This window comes from Convolutriloba macropyga, chromosome 1, assembly GCF_964194025.1.
Source record: "Convolutriloba macropyga chromosome 1, txConMacr16.3, whole genome shotgun sequence".
Classification (NCBI taxonomy): domain Eukaryota; kingdom Metazoa; phylum Xenacoelomorpha; order Acoela; family Convolutidae; genus Convolutriloba; species Convolutriloba macropyga.
Genome location: NC_134468.1, coordinates 56,071,530 through 56,093,534, shown reverse-complemented (window position 1 = coordinate 56,093,534; position 22,005 = coordinate 56,071,530). Strand labels below are relative to the sequence as shown.

General features: G+C 32.7%; 1 protein-coding gene across 3 annotated transcripts in view; it reads right to left on the bottom strand.

Annotated features, from left to right (window-relative positions):
* The window catches only part of LOC142349864 (somatostatin receptor type 4-like), a 69,508-nt gene that overhangs the window by 14,532 nt on the left and 32,971 nt on the right, over nt 1-22,005 (bottom strand). Inside the window, exons 2-4 of one of the 3 annotated variants that reach the window (XM_075401687.1) lie at nt 14,877-16,561; nt 7,882-8,289; nt 3,136-3,313 (exon numbers count right to left, since the gene is read on the bottom strand). In XM_075401687.1, the coding sequence (XP_075257802.1) occupies nt 3,136-3,313; nt 7,882-8,289; nt 14,877-15,100 (810 nt within the window). In that variant the 5' untranslated portion in view covers nt 15,101-16,561. The remainder of the gene's footprint in view (nt 1-3,135; nt 3,314-7,881; nt 8,290-14,876; nt 16,562-22,005) is intronic. The other 2 variants (XM_075401696.1, XM_075401704.1) reach the window with 2 other exon arrangements.

Sequence of the window (22,005 nt, the reverse complement as noted above, 5' to 3'; positions counted from 1 at the left end):
GATCTATCCTCCTGAAGAGAACAAAAAATAGGAAAAAGCAGAATTCATAAAAACAAAACATTGAAACATTTTGCAAAAATTTGTCAAAGAACTTTTAAGTTAAGACTGCATTTATGAAAAAGTTTTAACTGTTTTTTTCAAAACTTAACGCCAAAAAATGATCGATTTTTTTGAAACGAAATTAAAGTCCCTCATGTTGCACAAAAAAACTATTTCTAGCAATTACAACCAAAATACAAACGAAAAACTGACGAAAATCGGAAAAAAAACTATCAAAATTGGATTAGCATATGTACAATTTTATGAAACAAATTTACATCGAGGTAAAAAAGGGCGTTGAGTATAGAAATTATCAAAGAGAAGTTGCCATATTTATTGATTTTTGACGAAAAGACGGTTAAAAGATCCAAAAATGAAGAAATTAATATTAAAAATCCAAAAAAATAACTAAGAAATCAAGAAGTATGTGCCAATTTTCAAATTGAAACGCATTTTCAGGCTCTGCAAAACACTGTGTTATCAATTTCCGAGGTTGAAATATCAATATAGTATCGAATAAAATTTATTTCTACCAGAAACCAAATTAAACGCAAAAATTTGGGCCACTTAGAAGAAAAAACGGCTGAAAACGGTCATCTATATCTGCAATTCAGTCAAAAACTACTTTTCAAAGTCAAAAAGTCATTCACTAAACGCAGCGCATGATCAAAAAACTTCTCTCGCTTATCGAAAATCTGTTCACCAAGACAGCTTTTCTCACTTTCGCTTTTAGGTCAAAATGCCGCGTGAACGAATCTTTTTCCTGTAAAAAAAACATATCCGGAAGAATTGCGGAAGCGACTCGAAGCATCAAATTTTCACCAGCTAAACCTTAATTGCAGCGGAAGCCATTTCTTTTTGTATTAAAATTTTAACTCATTACCTCCCCAGGTCTGATCTATAAATTGGTGAAACTTAAACAACTGTCACCAAGAGAAACAAGATGCAGCAAAACTTTATATTATTGAAAACGTTTGGTAACGTCGAAAAAAGTCCGAAAAAATCAAAATGGTCAAATGACATACTTCTTGCTTGTTGTACATATGCTAGACAAGATGATTTCATTCTAATTGCAAAATTAAATTGATCATAGAAGACATAAGCAGCAGAATATTTAAAGGCAAAAAATCGTTTGAATTAATAACAAGGCCGGAAGAAAATTGCAGTAAATAGTAAAAAGTGGAAAATTTGGAAAAGGATTGCTCGTAAACTCTCAGTACTGCCTTATGTTGAATGAAAACAATTGCAAAACAAAGAAATTACGAAAACCTAAGAAAAAGCTGAAATGATTCAATTTTTTAACAACCGAAAAAATCAATATACCGAAAAAATTGTAGGTGCCAGGAAAGAGCTAGAATGATACTAACTAGAATGTGAAGAATATGGACAAAATGTAAAGAACTGCAAACACTGTAATTAAAAGACATTCCTGATTTTAAAGTAGAAAATAAAATTTATAAAATCAAGATAAACAAATACATTTCATTGTTCATTATTCGAGACACAGAAAAGATAACGAGTCATCCGAAACAAAGATCTATTCTCTTGAAGAGAACTAAAAATAGGAAAAAGCAGAATTCAAACATACAAAACAATGAAACATTTTGCAAAAAAAGAGGTCAGAAAACTTTTAATACTGCATTTACGAAAAAGTTTTAAGTGTTTTTCAAAAACCTAACGCCAAAAAAGATTGAAATTGTATTGAAACGAAATTAAAGTCCCTCATGTTGCACAAAAAAACTATTTCTAGTGATTAAAACCAAAACACAAACAAAAACGGACAAAAATCGGGAAAAAAACTACCGAAATCGGATTAGCATATGTACAATTTTATAAAAACAAAGTTACTTCGAGGTAGAAAGAGGCGTTGAGTATATGAGTTGTCAAAAGGAAGTTGCCATATTAACTGATTTTTGACAAAAAGACGGTTAAAAGATCCAAAAATGAAGAAATTAATAGAAAAAAAGCCAAAAACTAACAAAAAAATTAAGAAATTTGTTCCAAATTTGAATTTGAAACGCATTTTCGGCCTCTGCAAAACACTGTGGCATCAATTTTTGAGGTTGACATTTCAATATAGCATCGAATAAAATTTATTTCTACAAAAAACCAAATAACAGGCAAAAAAACTGGGCCACTTAGACGAAAAAACGGCTAAAAACGGTTATCTATATATGAGCCATTCAGTCGAAAACTACTTTTTAAAGTCAAAAAGTCATTCACTAAACGCGGCGCATGATCAAAAACTTCTCTCGCTCGGAAAAAATTAGTTCAAACGGCAATTTTACTCATTTTCGCTTTTAGGTCAAAACAACGTCTGAACGAATAGTATTTCCGGTAAAAAAAACCTTTTGAAAACCAATACTCCTCTTCGAGTCGTAAAAACCGAGAGAAAACCAATACTCCTCTTCGAGTCGTAAATAAAACCAAGAGAAGGCCAATAATAGCCCCAGCTATCGCTGTGCGGTTATTAATAAATAACGAGTTAAAGGTTATCACTGCAGTGTTATTTATACATCCAATTTTGACCAAAAGAGTGTAATTGGATCATTTTAGTCTTTTTGCATCCTGAAAAACGGTCTAGAGATACAAATTGTAAACGCAGGAAAAGTTGGTCGCCAGAGCTGTGGATACAATAATCCGGTGTCTTTGTTGCATGAGTTTAAAAGCTATGATCATTTTTCCAGATACAGCCAGCAGTGATATCAAGATTTCAATAATCTGTGTTGATCATAGCACAGCATCAATTTTTAAAACTCATTCGTTCGATACTTGAAGATAACTTACTTTTCCGTTCAGGTTAACTTTGAAAATCGAAGATTCTGTAGGAAAAAATACTCCTACCAACCTATATCATTGAGTTCAAAGTGCAATATATTTTTTTTCCAAAACCTTTATCCACTTAGATATTTGGGAAAATTTTACGAGAGCTTCATGCAAACCTAATATAAAATGAATTTATAGGTATTTGCAGAAAAGATTAACTTATTCAATTCCAAAATTTTAATGTTCAAGATCATTACAGCAGAATAATGCTGAAGCGGTTAATACATTCTGATTAGATTCTTCTTCAGATTAGTGAATGAGAGTTCATACCTGGAATACGAGGCTGAGGTATATGAGAGTGTCTCTGTGAGTGTGGAATATGTGGAATTCGTTGATCATCTGTGAGGTGTAGAATGGACCATATGAGACTATGAATCCCACCACTATCATTCCCAGTACTGCACTCAGTCTCTGCTGGTTGATATGACACAGGGTGCTACGAGGATTTCTAGCAAATACACAAACGATTAAAGAAATCATTTCACAGAGTTTGACATCAAATAATAACTGCCCGAATTGTTCTTGAACAGGATTCCGTAGCCTACATGACTCCTCAAAAGTACACTTAAATAGTCTGTCAAATATGACAAAACGCATTGATTGAAATACGCGGTGCCATGCTAATTTATAAGATTTAAGTTTGCGGATAGAGAATAGATACGCAATATGCTCAAGATAAATGCGCAACATTCCCAAGAGCCATCTTCAATTATGGTATACCTTATATAACATATAATTTTTAGGTATAACATATATATCCTTATTGTTCCGACCATACATTAGAGGCGGAGGAACTATATTCTTAACTGAGTTTATTCATCAGTCAACTCTGGTCGATAGATATAATCATCGTACAGGGTTGTGAGTGGTATCATTAGAAAGCTTGTCAGGCGTAGAATTTCAAATTAAAAAGAGTTTTTTTGAAAATTTGCTGTTTCCGAGGAGTTACAGAAGTTCATAGTTTTGTGAACGTTAGCAAAATTTCCGTAGTTTTCTTCACATTTTTCGTAATGTTTGCTTAAGTTTTGATCAATTTCGCTAAAATGTTGAAAAAACTGTGAACGATTATCTCATTGGTTTGACGTTTAAAGACACAAAAGGGAGTTGTTGAATTGTTTCAACCAACTATTTTGGATAAATGTTTATCAAAGTTCACAAAAAATCAGCATTTTTAAAATTAAAAATGGCATCAAATATGCCTAATTATCCCACTTTGTCCAGTTTGACCGGCGGTGAAGGCATAAACACTGCTGACACAATTTTATATACTCAGATTGGTTCTATTTGTACCTCCAGATCCCGAAAAAGTGTTTCGGAACTGACAATTTGATGACCTGTTGCTAAATCGAATTTTATCAAAAAACGCAGTACTTGTTATTAAAAAATGTTAAAACTTTTAACCAAAGTACCATTGGCTTTTGCAGTGTTATTGAAGTGTTTCATTTGACTTTTCGGCTAAAATTTGGCTGATTTTTTGTTAAACAACCTTGTGTTGTAATCAACCTTTTTCATATAAAAAAATGTATAAAAAATGCTTCTCAAACCTAGTGTGCCCAAATATGCCGGAAGTACAGTCCTAAAGACCCCAATCAAAAACTTTCCAATCTCTAATGAGACCTATTTTAATACCACTTACTAAGAAAGTGTTCTAGAACTCAGATTTTACACTAATATTAATATCAGAGCAAAATTAGGTCTTATTGTCGATTTTTACATTCAGATTTTATTCAGAGTGCATTAGGATGCTGTCTTTTTCAAAACGTTTTCTCATTTTTTTAATGCCAATAACAGACAAGTAAGATTCCACAACATTGTTCCCATTAACAATAGTTCGAACTTCCATTCAAATAAGAGTGAAAAGTCATCATTTTCAAGATTCAACGTGCTTGTTTTTACGGCTTTGACAAAGTATTTGCATAACTATTTAGACAAACTATTTGCACATCCATTTATACAAGCAAATACTAGTATTTGCATAACTAGTATTTGCATAACCATTTAGAATGACCTACATGTGTCATTCTATTTGTAATTTACGCTATTAAGCAAAATTGCAACAGGCCTCTTAAAGAACCAGAGTTGAACCTATTCATAGTTTCAGATGATAACTAATGGCTCTTTTGACTTGATCTTTTTTTAAAAGATATCTGTGACCTTTTTTTGAAACTTTTTCAATATTTTAAACTTGTTTCTGTGAACTCGAAGCTTACTCTCAATAAAAAATGTCATATCTCAATGTTCTACAAAGACTAAAATCTCTTTAGTGTTTCCGTGCTCTAACTGAAACTTTTAGGCCTTTAGTACTACAATATTCAATTTTCAAGTGACAAAATTTGCGATTTTTGTATATTTGTTCAAATTATAGCTTTTTTAATGGTGTGTTGTCTCTTTTTGGTTGTTTTTGTCACCTAGTATCTTTTAAAAGATGCCCAATTGATGTCCAATTGAGACGCAAGCGATTATATATGGTCTTCTTAGTTGTTTGGTGATATCTTTCACGGCTGGGCTTCAACACAGTGCTTTCGTAAATTTTTACGTACTTTTGCGTTTTGTCTGTTTTTTCATTTGTGATATGTGACAATGACTTAGTCCACTAATGATTGGTCCAATTCACTCTCTAGGAAGCTACGCATAGATCTATCTAATGGTTTTGTTTGAGTGCTTGACACTTGTGGCTGTTGTGATTTCTTAAATTATTTATTTCAAAATAGGCCGTGGTTTTTTGAAGTTTGCCTCTTTTTCTTCTTTTTGTTAACTTGTTAACTTGTCTCATGCGTTTTAATTTTTTGTCATGCTCATTTCCCTCTGTTAAAAAACAGATATTCTGTTTTAGCCGTAACTAATGTTTGTTTTTGTTGTTGTTATTGTTGTTGTTTTTGTTGACGTTACTCTATTTTGTTGTTAGACGTTTCTCCTAGTTGCATTAATGGTTTCAATCGGTCCTATAGTGTGACATTGCATCAAACAGAAATCTTGTTTTATTGTAAGTTTATAAATTCCGACATTTTATAGATAGTGGATGCACTAAAGGATATGAAAATTTATGCATATGAAGAGTTTTTTCTGACAATAAGCGATTTGTGGTTCTTCTGGTCATTTGCCATCCTTTTCCGACCCGACAACTATTATGTGCCCGATGAAGAAATACGAATTGAAGTGAAAATAGACCGAAAAAATTTGCTTTGTAGCGTCTCCCACCAATCAGTTCTGAGCATCTCTATAACTATTTTCAAAAAGCGCCAAAAAGGGTTTTCTCCGCTTTTATTTACACAATGTAGCGGCGTTCAAAGGAACTGAAATTTTTTGATGTGAAGATAATTGGCACAAATTAATTGCAAAAACCTTCTAATTTAAAGAGAGCTTTCATCGTAGATCTTTCAAGCACCCTTATAGATTCTTTTTAGAACTTATAATTTCAATTGGCTTAACAATCTATGTCATGATTTTTAATAATGACCGCATTTTCATTGTGAAACTGTTCTTGATGTTGGTGTTATCTGGAGCTTTCTTCAGTTGCTTTTCTAAAATGGCTAGATGAAAGTAAGAGGGAAAAAGCATTAAGATTGCATAACAAATAACTCTAACCATCAGACCTGCAGTTTTCAGTTTTAGTCTATGAACTTGTAATTAAAAAAATCCAATTTCAGATGAGAGGGTCGAAATTAATTTAACCATTAATCCCTACTATTCACTACCATTAATCAGATTTCACCACCATTCATTCATTCCAACCATTGAGATTAATTACAAATTTTGGTTTAATTAAAAATTTTGAATGAAATACATTTTTTTGCCCAATAGTTGCAAGTTTTTTGCCCAATACTTTCTCTTGACAAATATTGGTGCCTTGTGATTAGAGCTCTTCAATTATCTGTTTTTCTGTAGACATGGCTGAGAATATTTATAGGGTCGAAACGTTTCAAAATTTTTACTTATTAATTTAGTAATCTTTGAAATATATCTCATATTTTTTGGCACAGTCGAATTTTTAGATGCCAAAGTTCTGCGTGCAGTGCGATACCTAATCAGTGTTTCTAAAAGGCTGGTTAGAATTTTTTTTATCTTTTCTTGTTGCTGTTTATCCATTTTGTTTTCACGAACAATTTGATTTTTTAAATAAAATAAACAATTTTAAAAGCTGGGAGTACGATTAGCGATATGCTTTGTAATGATTCTTCTACAAGAACAGCAAATCCTCAATCATAAAGTGAAATATTTATTTCTCATCACACTAAATGGTCCTAAATGGTCTTTAAGTTTGAAGGAAACAGTGAATACAATGTCCTTCGTTTTCGAAAATTTGTGGACGCCGATTAGTGCGCCTTGTTGTTAAAAACATGCTAGAGAAACTGCTATGAGGCGTGATTTTGTGTGATACATTAATCTAATCAGAGCATAACAATCCAGCCCCAATGCCTCCAAAATGTATCTTCCGAAAAATGCATTGTTATAAATAGTACGATGGGGACTTAGATGGGGCCAAGACTTGCATTTAGACGTGCACATCGTGACTAAGACTTGCATTTAGACAGCTAAGTGTAAAAATTGACATGATCATAGCTCTGAATCAGTACTGATATAACACTTGCAATTAGATGTGCCGAATACTGATATTGATTTGCCATTAGGTCCGGGATGGCGTGCAATGATTCTTTGCGCATGTAATCTAGACTATGGTTATACCTGGTAACATGAAAAGCTAGTATTGCTTGATTGCAGCTCTTCTGTGAATATTGGCTGGACATAGTAATTTCGCGCTGAAAGATTTCTTCTACACTGGACGAACTTTAGTTGGACTTTAAATGTAGCACTGATCATTCGTTAGATTGACCAAAAATGATATTCAAAATGGGATTAAAGCATAGCGTAAATTATGAGTTCAGAAATAGTTTTTTATGAGCCTTAGCGTATGAGACTTATTAACTAAATGAAATGAAAAGAAAGGGGTGCACAAAAAGCAGCATCTAGGACCTCAAGCTGGGAAGCCCTTGGACCTGGAATGATTGTTTCACTAACTTAATCTGTTGCAAGAAGTTGTAGAATACGCCGATGTAGAAGAACGTCATGAATGAGACAGGGATGAGACACTCTGTGATGGCGAGAGAGGAGAAGTAGACTGTCTTCCAGGTGGGATCCCGCCAGGTGCTGCCACAGTGCAGGATCGTCGAATTCCCCACCACCACCTCCCCACTACTCTCGTCCAGGAACGGCACCGGCTCCTCTATCGCATTGGTGAAGATGGCAATGGGTGCGGATATGACAGTGCCAGTGAGCCACACCACACACAGCCACATAGTAGTCTTGGAATCGTATGCAGAGTTGTACTCGTAGGGTCTGTTCATGGCCTGGAACCTCTCGTGACTCATCATCACTATGATCCATGCACTCACGTGTTGAGACAGCACATCCAGGAAGAATTTGGGCCTAATAATAGGACATCCGGTCACAACCGCAATAATAGAGATTTTATTTCTCTAATTTTTGATTTAATGGACGATTGCCGCTATGACAAATTTTGTCATCGAAAAGGTGAGTTTATGTAGATAAAAAACAAGTTCAAAAAATAACCTACAATTTGAAATTTCCTCTCCCTAGATTAAAGCAGTCTACTACAGAAGAATGCATTGTGGAAACAATCTGCATTGAGTTAGTTATTTCATAGATGTTTTCACATCAAAATAGAGAGCATTTTCTCAATAAGTGGCGCCAATGTTTGAGAGCGGAAAATTTCAAAAATTTAGCTTTTGTGGAAACCAGTGACCAATCATAACCATTTCCCAAATCATAACCATTTCCCACGTGAAATTCAATGCCAATTTTCACAATTTTGAGGATGGACAAAAACTTTATGTAAAGAAATTTAATAGTAAATTTTTGAGACCATAATCAAAGACTAAATCGTTCTTGTAAACACAAATATGAGTAATTGCAAAAGTGCTTATTCTCTTCCTATTCCACAATTAGTATGGAGAAGGCATTTCTGAAATTATTCACCAACTAGGCTTTTTGTTTAACTAACTCTATTTCAGTCAGTAAACACCGAATGTAGAAATGAATTACACATCGTGGAAACTAGTTTCGAATTTATCCAAACTAAATGAAGAAAAATTGAACTAACTCGCTTACTGTAACTATTTTCCACACATGCTTATAATCCTAATCTTGAAACACATCGCGAAAAACAGTAAAAAAATTGAACTTGCGAAATCCGAAATTGGCCACATAATGCTTCCAAACAGCTTCCTGCTATGTCTACTGTGTGACGAATAAGCATATGAAGGTTGAAATATTTGTTAGCATTCCTATTAAATCAGAATTTGAATAATTTTTAAATCTTAGTTTATTCTAGAGGCGTTGCGGGAAACTAACTAAACTTTCGATCACAATCGTTCCCGGGCCGAGGAATCAACGTAAACAATTCCTAGATTATGTAAGATTAACTGTGAACGAGTTGACTTTATGTCAGAACTCCGTTTTTCAACATTGATTTTGCATAACTTTGTGTTTACATGCGTAGATTTTACGTAATTTAACGTTTCTAAGCGTAGTTATTACATAATTTTTTTTGCTTTTAAATTAGATTCTACATAAATTCTGCGTTTCTAAGATTGGATCTTACATGATTCGGGCGTTTCTAAGCATAGATCTTACATGAGTTTTACTTCTATGTATAGATCGTACATAAATTTCATGCGTTAGTTCTTAGCGTTGACCTTAACATAGTTTTAGAATTTAGAGTTTAGCGATTTAGAATTGTTCTTACATAAATTCAACGCTTAAATCTGTGCTTTAATCTTCCGTAAATTAGCCTCGAAAATAATTTCTTGATAATAGTTTTAGTCAATTTTTGGGAATTATGGTCAATAGTTGAGCTCCATTATTTTTTAAATGTTGAGCTTTCTTGCCCAAATTGCCAGACCTTTAAAGTTTTAATTTCGTGAAATATCATAATTTGTGAAATATTTTGTGAATTATCGCAAAGAAAAATTTTTTTTCTGAGGTTTTTAGATTACTTTTAGAGCAAAAGTAAGTTTTCTTGCAGGATCATTTCAAGTTCATGATTGTTTCTTTGGTTCGTAGTTTTTCGAGGTTGGCGGGAATGGAGAAGAATTTTCAGGAATGTTTTGTTCTTGCATATAAGGCTTGATTCTGAATTTTGTGGTCTTGCTAAGCTAGTAAAAAATGGACGTTTTGGTTCTTATTTGGCAGCTGCCTTTGGGGTCTAGTTGTTCCAACCAAACTTGGTTTTGACAATTTTTTGTGTACATATTGTCCGATCCCGTAGCAAAATTTGATCTAGTTCGCTTCAGAAACCAGGTTTCATCTAGCTATTTTGCTGTTTTCAATCACTATTAACCGGAGAACATTTTCTGACAGATTAGGCACAAATGCGAAAAAGATGCTCAACATACTGCCACCATGAGAGCCAATTGATTTAAACTGAGCCATCAAAAGTGAGCCTGTTCACGTGGTTGCTTAAACAATACTTATTATGTATAAACCCTAATTTTGATTGTTACTTTATAAATATTCCTCCAAAAAGTGAACACTATTTATCAAAATAGCACGACCATGAAGGCACTTTTTTCAAAATAAATAGGACACTAATTTCACAATTATTTTAAGAGTGGCTAGGTAAAATAATAGTTTTGCAACATTGTTGCAAAGTGTTATGATGCAGTCAGTTTTGTAAAAGGAAGCGGCCAAAGAGATAATCTTGATCACAATCTGTGAAGTTCATTTCATCTCATATTGAAAACGTTTGCAATATTTTTTTGACTTTCAGCACTGGTAATTGTTTCTTGAAACAGACGGGGACAAATGTGCGGAACAGAACGAAAACTATAGATTACGAAAACGATGCAACTAAAACTTTGTACGCCTTAATTTGCAGTCAATTAAAATATATAGAGTACTCAAAAAGAATTGCATATTTTTTTTCCTGCAGCTAACTTCGAGAAAAAATTTGCTCAGACAAAAACATTTGAAAATTAATTAGCAAGCTGCAATTGTTCTCTCAATTGTCTAGAACGAACTGTTAATAAAAAACATTAAAAAATGTTCTTCTGCTAAGCTAAGGGAAGCGATCTTGACTTTCAAATTTCTTCCAATAAAACGTACGTCCACAAACATCAACTAATGCCGCATTTTGCATCATCAAAAACCAAATCTCTAAGGAGTGTTATTAGGATTTTGTTTTTTTGTGACAAGTTTTTTCAAACAAGTTTCTAGCATTGGCGTCAGATTTCTGACACTTTTTCAACCAATTTACTGCAAAATACTGTCTGTTTTCGTAGTTTTTGCTACAAAACTGGGTCACATTCTCCAATTGAAATCATGCTGGGACTTTTTGATGACCACTCCAGTAAATACCGTTTCTTTTCTGAAGAAAAGTTTGATTGATGCCCAGGAGCATTGTTTTGTTGCGAAATAAGGTGTTGAAAATTCAACTCTTTCTCATAGTTTTTCAAAGCATGAAGTATGCTAGAAACTTCAGCATGAGTTGTCTTCTATCTAACAAACAATTGTTTCCTTCCGCATGATTGCATTGTACCCCAACACATAAGCGATAACTTTTCCGAATTCTAGTGCCTTCTCTTGTTTTAAATTTATGATAAATTTGTTCGAAATATTTCTGGTGATGCCTTTAATCTGGTATTGTTTCGGTAAAGTTTGTATACACATGGTGTACAAGATCATAAATTTAATTTTGCTCTCTATGTTTGTACTAAGAAACAAATCTAGTTTAAAGTTCAAAATTTCTTGTTTTCTTACGCCTTAGCACAATTTTTCTCTCAAATGTCTAGAACGAACTGTTAATAAAAAAGCAACAAAAAAATTGTTCTTCTGCTCAGCTAAGGGAAGCGATCTTGACTTTCAATTTTCTTCCAATAAAACGTACATCCGCAAACCTCAACTAATGCCACATTTTGTATCATCTAAAACCAAATCTTTAAGAAGTGTTATTAGGTTTTAGTTTTTTGTGACATCTCTGAGACGGTTTCGCATAGTTTCCATACAAGTTTCTAGCAATTGCGTCAGATTTCTGACGTTTTTTCAACCTGTTTTTGCAAAATACTGTCTGTTTTCACAGTTTTTGCTTCAAAATTGCGTCACATTCTCCAATTGAATTCAAACTGGGATTTTTTGATGACCAATCTAGTAAATACTGTTTATTTTTTAAAGAAAATTATGATTGATGCTCAACACCATTGTTTTGTTGCGAAATAAGGTGTTGAAAATTCAAATCGTTCTCATAATTTGTCAAAGCGTGAAGTATCTTAGAAACTTCAGCATGCGTTGTCTTCTATCTGACAAACAATTATTTCGATCCGCATGATTGCATTGTACCCCAAAATATAAGCGATAGCTTCCCCAATTTCTTGTGCTTTCTCTTTTATAAAATAATAAATTTATTCGAAAACTTTCTGGTGAAGCCCTTAACTTGGTTTTGTTTCGGTATATTTTGTATTCACATGGTGTACAACATCATAATTTTAAGATTGTTCGTTATGTCTGTACTAAGAATGAAATCTAGTTTAAAATTCAAAAATTATCGTTTTCTTACGCCATAGCACAAACTAGAAATTGCGCAAACAAAAAAATTTATGCTAAATGTAGCTTTTTAGTACTGCACTGTATTTGAGATTGTCACTAAACTGAAGCATCCAAAGTGAGCCTGTTCAGGTGGTTGCTCAAACAATACTTATTATGTAAAAAACCCTAATTTTGATTGTTACTTTATAAATATTCCTCCAAAAAGTGAACACTATTTATCAAAGTAGCACGACCATGCAAGCATTTTTTTTCGAAATGAATAGGACAGAGATTTTCTATTTTCTGATTTTAACCAAAAGTATAATTTAGATAAATTTGAGTATGGAGGTTCATCTCTATTTTTTAACAGAGAACAATACATCTCCAGTTAAGCAAAATATAGTGATGCGCTTCTAAATTTAACTGTTTTATACAGAATAGCTAAAAAGACAGAAAAAATGCTAATGTGATTGTGTCTTTGAAACCAGTGCAGTGACCAGTTCTATCAGTCTTTTTTGTCAATTAGAGAGACTAATTCGACTATGCGTCGAACTTTTATCTCTGGAACGGGTAGCAACTGTAAACTACCTATTAATTGCAACTGGATAATATTTTGCCCGCGAAAACTATGTAAGGTAATATTCTGTGGAGACGATAAAAAATATATTATACCAAGAGACATCATGTCTTTTTTGCAAAAGCCGACCATATAATTTTGTCCGGAGACTGTTTCCGGACAATCTTTGGTCAAATAAATTGACAGCTTTTCGTTTCCTTCTTTAAATTCCGTTGAACATAATCAGATCAAAGAGAATCAGTTTTTTAAAATTGGTTTTGAAGAGTGGCTAGGTGAAATAATGGTTTTGCAACATTGTCGCAAATTGTTATGATGCAGTCAGTTTTGTAAAAGGAAGAGGCCAAGGAGAAAATCTTGATCAAAATCTGTGAAGTTCATTTCATCTCATATTAAAAAATTTTGCAATATTTTTTTGACTTTCAGCACTGGTAATTGTTTCTTGAAACAGACGGGGACAAATGTGCGGAACCGAACAAAAACTATAGATTACGAAAACGATGCAACTAAAATTTTGTACGCCTTAATTTGCTGTCAACTAAAATATATAAAGTATTCAAAAAGAATTGAATATTTTTTCCTGCAGCTAACTTTGAGAAAATTTTTGCTAAGTCAAAAATTATTCAATTTTAATTGACAAGCTGCAATTGTTCTCTCAAATGTCTAGAAAGAACTGTTAATTAAAAAAAAATATAAAAAACTGTTCTTCTGCTGAGCTAAGGGAAGCGATCTTGACTTTCTTCCAATAAAACGTACGTCTACAAACATCAACCAATGCCACATTTTGCATAATCAAAAACCAAATCTCTACGAAGGGTTATTAGGATTTTGATTTTTGTGACATCTCTGAGACGGTTTTGCATAGTTTTCATACAAGTTTCTAGCATTTGCTTCAGATTTCCGACGCTTTTTCAACCAATTTACTGCAAAATACTGTTTGTTTTCGTAGTTGTTACTTCAAAATTTGGCCACATTCTCCAATTAAATTATGCTGGGACTTTTTGATGACAACTCCAGTAAATACCGTTTCTTTTCTGAAGAAAAGTTTGATTGATGCCCAGGTCCATTGTTTTGTTGCGAAATAAGGTGTTGAAAATTCAACTCTTTCTCATATTTTTTCAAAGCATGAAGTATGCTAGAAACTTCAGCATGAGTTGTCTTCTATCTAAGAAACAATTGTTTCCGTCCGCATGATTGCGTTGTACCCCAAAACATAAGCGGTAACTTTTCCGAATTCTAGTGCCTTCTCTTGTTTTAAAATTATGATAAATTTGTTCGAAATTTTTCTGGTGATGCCTTTAACCTGGTATTGTTTCGGTAAAGTTTGTATACACATGGTGTACAAGATCATAATTTTAAGTTTACTCTCTATGTTTGTTACCAGGTATTGTTTCGGTAAAGTTTGTATGCACATATTGTACAAGATCATAATTTTAAGGTTGTTCTTTATGTTTGTACTAAGAATGAAATCTAGTTTAAAATTCAAAAATTCTCGTTTTCTTACGCCTTAGCACAAACCAAAAACTGAGCAAACAAAAACACTTATGCTATATGTAGCTTCTTAGTACTGCACTGAATTTGAGATTGATATAATATGCAATGGGCATTGGTTTTTACTGTTTCTGCAAGAAATATTTTTATATATAATTTTATATTATTAAACTGAGACAAATTAAAAAAGATAAAACCTGCCAAAAGTTCCCCTGTAACCATCATCTTTTAACGATCAACTTCTGTAACCGGGAGTTTTTATATCCGACAATATAATTTTCATCTCTATTTCACCTATCAATGGCACAGAGTTGTAGGAACATTAAAAATTGCTGAAAAATGAGTGATAGAAATGGGCAATATTGTTATGAAAACAATACAAAATTAAACAACCAAACAAAGCTCTTACTTGCATAGCCAAGGATGAAGGATTTGTTCTAAGATCTGTTCTAAAAACATGATGAACATGACAGAGAGGTAAATGAGGTCAGCGATGGTCAAATTCCACAGAAAGTGGGTCACTTTGTGCTGCCTGATCTTGTCCCACTCTCCCCCCATCAGGGCAAGACCCCCCACGTTGAATGTGAACCCCCCGATGAATAACAATGGCAAAATTATTCGCAGCGCCAACATTGCGAGAGAATAACGTTCTTGCAAATTTATTGGGTTTTTTAAATAATTTTAGTGCAATTTGAATTAAATTAAAAACTGCACAGTCAGAATTGAGGATTAAATGATAGCAGCGTTTATAAAATTCCAACTAGGTGGCAAAATGGATTCAGTGCATTCCCTTAATAGGAAATAAGATAAACACTTGACACAAAACAAGAAGGACCAATCGTACCTATTGATTGACAATTAAAGGAATTCTTTGACTGTTGTAAAACAGCAAACTTTCCATACCTTTATTTTGCATTAATTTTTTCATCTCCTACAGTGCTTGTGGATAAATCGCGCATCCAAATCACTTGAAGCAGGGGGAAAACTGGCGATGCGCAAACAAAAGAGCGTGAAAAAAGAATCCGTGTTTTCCTAATTTAATCAAATTTGCATATCCTCCTCGCCAGTTGAAAATGGGACCCTGCAATGAAAGCAGAAAGCACGGAAATAACAGGGGAAATGTAAGGAGGCATTGCGTCTGATGAAAGAAAGTTGAATTTAACAATCGTAGGAACAAGAAATTGACGGACGTTTTGGCATCTTTAAGGTAAATTTGCGGTTAAAATTGATTTAATTTGTAATTGTGGAAACACCAGCCAAAATTAAAACTAACGACCTCTGTTTGTAATTCATTTTTCCCAATACAGAATGTTAAATAACTTTTTCTTACAACTGTCCGGAAATAAATAGGAACGGAATTTTACACTGGCCAGTATTTAAGTTAAAAAGTGACATGATCTGGCCAGGTAAAAATTTCCATGATCAGAAAATGAAAATAGGATTGAAATATCATGATCAGTACTGATTTATTATGATATCTTAGTACTCCTGGATTGTGGCTAAGATACGAATAAATCTTTTGCCAGAAAATGATCTAACAAATAATCGGTGATTTTAATACCGTTTGTTGAGTCTGAATTTGAATTAAAGCGTGCATAATTTCTATGATCAATTAGTAATACGACGGAACACTGCACAGTCTCAGCAATGTGACAGAAATAAGGGGGCGGCTTTCGGGGACCATCAGTTGTAGGCCCAACTGAATTAACATTCTTTTACGTATCCCAGCATTTTTTTGTACTTTTGATTTGCTCGCAACCCATTACCCAGTTGTGAGGAAACCATTAGTCTAATTACGTCACTGACTGGGAAGAACAAATGAAGTATGTAAATGAAGTCAAGTGAACAAACTACCCTTTTTCTGACGAAACTTCTAAGTCATTGATTTTTGCAGCAGTTCTTCAAAGTCTTTTTTAATCTTATCGGTTGTAATCAAGTTAGCGGTCAGCAAAGGCCAAATTTAATCTTTTTCGTCGTCTAACAACGATCATCTTGCGACCACCAGAAATTAATTTGGTTTTGTGAAGCTGGTGTGATAAAATTGAGAATCAGCTAATCCGGACGGCTGATGAATGCAATAACGACAGACTTGCACTTCATGCAAAAGGACAAGAAAGAAAATCAAACGACACAGGCTTTATAGATTTTGGGCTTGAAAAATGAGCGCGGAACTCTGATGCATTATTATTCGTTTTTTTTTTCAAATTTTCTGTTTTGAATGGTATCATTGCAATTGTTTTTCAAAACAATAATAATAATAACCTCTATTCAATTCTCAAATTAACAAGGCGGCTCGGTAATGTGCGTACGCACATAAGGTTCCGACCCCGCTCATCCACATTCTTGAGTTAATTGGCTACCAAATGATGAAAAGTTAGAAAACCTTCAACAACATACTTATCATTAATTAAACAAACAATGGAATACAATGATGCCACCCTAGAGGGCCGATGAACGTTGTTGTTAATAGGACAACTAGGACAACAATAAATATCAAACAACAATCATTACTTACCACCAAAAATCGGTGGCTATAATAAATAAAATCATAACAAAACCAAACTCGCATCAGATTAAACCTAAACAATACAATTTGACCTATACTTCATAAGAAAAGATAGAGCAATTGCCCTTAATACGACTGTTTAACTGGTCGATCAAAAAGAGCAATGAGGTGCGATGTTCAAAAATACTTTTCCATTTTTGAAAACAATTATTTCACCATTATTGAGGTTATTAAATGTCAACTGAAATTACTAAAATGTTCGTTTATACCATTATTGAGGTTATTAAATGTCAACTGAAATTACTAAAATGTTCGTTTATATCTCTATATATCTAAGACATATCATTATCCGATGTTTAATTGCGCAAAACTACAAAGCCAATGGAACCTACGATCAATGTTATAAATTAGAAGGAAAACAAAAATCCTATAAAATATACAAATATAAAAAAATCTCAATTATTTTGTGAAATCTCGTAGTAACAGTAGCAATAAAGACAAGAAACAAGCGTTTGAAGCTATAACCTTCATGGATATCAAAATACTGTTCACTGGAAACGTGTTGTGACCTGTGTTTACAGAGACTGAGCTACAAATCAACCGAAAAACGTTTTAAAAAAATGATGAAGCTCGAAAACCCAAATATATTTTTGAAAACAAATATTATCAAAACTTATAACAGACTTAAAGTTTCAACAGACAGCCTTGAATTAGATTTTGATACTCCGGATGCCAAATTGGCCTGTAAATAATGAGACTAATTCACGACCCTACAAAATAACAAATATATAAAGAAACCAAAACTTCAAACAATTTTACGAGATCACACTATTTGAGGCACTATGAGATCATACTGGCAAGACCCGTAAGTTGTCACTTTCGTTTCATTTTAACATCAATGAGCTCTCCTTGCAAAAGAATTACGAGAAGATGAGAACAAAAAGAAAGCCAAAAATTTTACAGTTTAGAAACCTCGATATTTTTTGTATGAAATCAAGGGCCAAAGCCATATGTCACAACGTATAACCGAGCTCAAAAAAATGTATGAATCAACAAAAGTAATTATTGCAGTTTTTAATCAGTGAGATTGAGTTACATGTTTACGAAAATGAAAGCAAAAAGTATACAGTTCAAAAAAAAGATTTTCCTAAATCATTTTTAATGTCATTAAAACAAACAGCTATAAACTGAAATCTTTAAATAGGTTAAGTTTTATGTCCTGGGGAAACAACTGAGACCAATCGTTATCAGCTTCATGGCGTACAACAAGAAAAAAGACAAACATAGTCAAAAACAAAAAAAAATCATTGAAATTTTGCGATATAACTGTGTCTCAGACCAAAAGCACAAACTATATAACTAAAACAATTACTATATATATATATATATATATATATATATATACATATATATATATATATATATATATATATATATATATATATATATATATATATATATATATATATATACGCTTTGTTCCCAACCTTTTGAGTTTTCTATAATTTTCCTCAGTTGGACTTGCCAATCTTAAGATAATTTGACAGAGCAACAAAATGAACTCAAAAAATATGCATTTATGCTCAAAAATAAAAAAAAATGAAAACGCGTTGTATAAAAAAATAGACCAATAATTGAACATAAAACCATTACGAACATTAATTTATGACCAACAGGAAATCATTTTCTGCTTTTTTACACTTAGTCTGCAACCGAAGATAAGAAAATTGAGATAAAAAATAGTGGCAAAGTTCAAAAATTAACCGATATTTTCTTAAAACAATTAAATTCAAAGTTAAAACAGACATTAGATAACGATTGAATGATTTGTCTAGATTCAATTCTAACTCATAAAAATAACTGAATCCTTGAATGGAGACATTAAGCTGTTGGACTACAAAAATATAGCAAATGAAAACAAAATTCAAGAAAAAAATTAAAAATTTGTTAACGAAAACAATTGGTCAGAACCACTAAAACTATGAGCTTATTCTGCAACCGTAATATAATTTCGTTGCTCCTTGTTTTTTTAAAATAGCACCTGTCATTCATTAAGCCCTGATCTGAATTCCTTGTAATTAAAAAAAAGATTACATAAATCCTCTTCATAGCGGAATCATTTTGAAAAAAATTCGCGCCCCATTAAAATCTAGAAAAACTTTTCTTGTTAGGATCCAGGAAGAGATAAATATCAGCTTAGTTGTTACTGTGCAATCTAACAAAATACTCATTTGTTCAAATGGTTGCAGAACAGATCAATTTTTCAACAACATTTTCGAGATTGTCAAAAAAAAAATTGCATTTTGTGTAATTATCGAGTTTTAATTTGCAAAAAACTGGCGAAATAATAATTCCAGAAGACTCTCAAAGCCAACGCTTATAGAACTAGCTTTTTTGTTAACTTCAAAAGAATACGGCAGCAGTTTTAAGGTATCTTCTTCTAGCAAATCTAAATGATTGGGCTAAAAAAGCAAATTTGTTCACGAAGAAAAGTCAAATTTTGACAAATTTAGCAAAAATTCTAGGCAAAAAATTCGGATCGAAGAATTCAGCAACCCTTCTCTATGTTTAGGAATAAAATCAATAAGACTACAGTAAAAAATTTGAACAAAAAATTTAGCAAAATTGACGAAAATTAGGTCAAAATTACTGAAAATTGGAATTAAAACACATGAATTATTCACTAAACTTTAAACCTCGATAACTCCCTATAAAAAACAAAAATTGAAAAAATCTTTTTAATTCCATATTCTACGCTGGACGGGGTTTTTTAATGATACCACTCACAACTCTCTACGATGATTATATCGATCGGCCAAATTTGACTGAACAAAAAAAACCCATTTGAGTATATAGTTCCTCCCCCACTAAAGTGGGTCGGAAAAATTACGTTTACCGAAGACAACAGGATGGTTCCTGTCGAGCTGCGATTTGATTGACCGATTTTTTCATTTTCCTTAACATGATTTTCGGGTCAAATTAATTGAAACTCAGTAGGTCAGCTTTCATTTTTAAAATTTTATTTTTTTGTTTAGTTGAAATAATTTTTTACTACCACTTAAGAGTACTACTTTCTATTTGCATCATTTTCTGCTGAAAGCAGCTCTCAATTTAAAACCAGATATCAAATAAAATTCATACTAAAAGTCGCATCTTCAGTCGATACTTGACTATTTTTAATTATTCCTGCGAAAAAAAACAAACTACCAGGAACATTTAGTTTAGAACAATTCTTATCTTGTATCAGTCAGACAGAAAAACGATTATCTTGTAAGATTCTGGCAGAACTAATGGTTATCCCGGGTCGCCTTTTCTTAGTAGTCATACAGGGATCATATACGATGTCATGCAAATCATAACGTATTTCCTAGTACAATCTTGTATGACTACTGTGAAATCATGCATGATCCTTGTATAATTACCAGGAAATCATATATGATCCTAGTATGAGTACCAAGAATCATATATCTATTTTTCATATATCTTTTTCCATTTTTGTTTTTTAATTTTGTTTGGTTAGGCACCATCTTTTTAATTTCCCGGCATCACTTTGTGATCCGCCAAAAGACCCTAACCTACAATATCTTTTGCAAAGTTGTGCACTAAATAAAAGAATAAGTCTAAATACAAAACTAAAGATATGATACTCTCCCAAGCCAGTTAAAACCTATAAATGCTCATTTATAAGAAACATAGAAAAAAATTTAGCATATAACCTCAAAATCGTTTTTTGAATATGTCCGAATTGCAAAATTATTTTTTTAGTGCATACAAAGAATCAAATGTGGATTGCAAATGCAATATAATCATTTGACATGTCCTCTGACTACTTTATACGGGTGTTTGTGGAACCAGTCAACGTTTTATATGTCATGTATGACCTTGTATGATTCCCAAGACATTTTTTTCAACCTCGTTAGAAAATAAAATGAAATTTAAACGGTTTTTAGGCTTTGAAATTTTTTGTATGATCTCTGAATGATTAGTAGGAAATCATATATGATCCTTGTATGACTACCAAGATTTCATGCAAATCATATATGACCTAGTATGATTACTAAGAATCATATATGACCTAATATGATTACTAAGAATTTTGTATGATGAGCAACCCGGGATCTTGCAAGATTCTGGAAGAAAAAAGGTTATCCTGCAAGTTTCTGTCAGAATGAATGGTTGGATGCAGAATGCAAGATTCTGGCATGACCCAATCCATTAATTGATAAGTTCACACCATGTTTCCTCTACTCTGATTGGCCAGCCTTAAAATTTCTCTTTTGTTTGTTTCTCTTTTGTGGTTTTACATGCAGCTTAAAAATGGGCAGATGTCTTGGCTACACGAATTTTGTTTTTTTTTCTTTTAAGAGTGCTCTTCATTCATAATTTCAACTCAGTTTTCAAAAGTGATAGAAATTAGTACTTATTTCTAAAACAAATTTGATCACAAAAGTATGTGATAAAACAGCTGAATGAAAAATTTGTGTTGCAGCCCCAGTGATTGTGGAATTTTTATCGTGTAAGATCTGATAAGATGCTGACTAAGAAGCAGATCTTACACGATAAAAATTCCTCTTATCAGAACCCACACGATAAAACTCTGCTAAGAGGAATTTTTATTGTGTAAGATCTGATAAGACATCTTATAAGATAAACATTCCTCTTACCAGAATTTTTATCGTGCAAGATCTGATAAGACGAAATTTTTATCTTGTAAAATCTTTTAAGACATGTTTTAATGATTTCATTATAACCGTATAAGGTAGTCAAGTTCCTATGAAAGTATAAAAAAAATCGGTCAACTAACCAATTGTGAAACAAAAAAATGAGTTTTGATTATTTTTTGGCGGCAGTTTCATTGTCAGTTTTAACTGGGTACTTTGACTAACTTTAGCAGTCCAAGATAGTTTCGGTCTTTGAAAAAAAAATTTCAGCCTAGTTTGATAATGAGCGCTTCAGAGAAAGCCCTTGCCACTGGAATAACCTTTTTTACAATATCTTATAAGTCTTAAAAGACAGTATAAGATACTTTTCT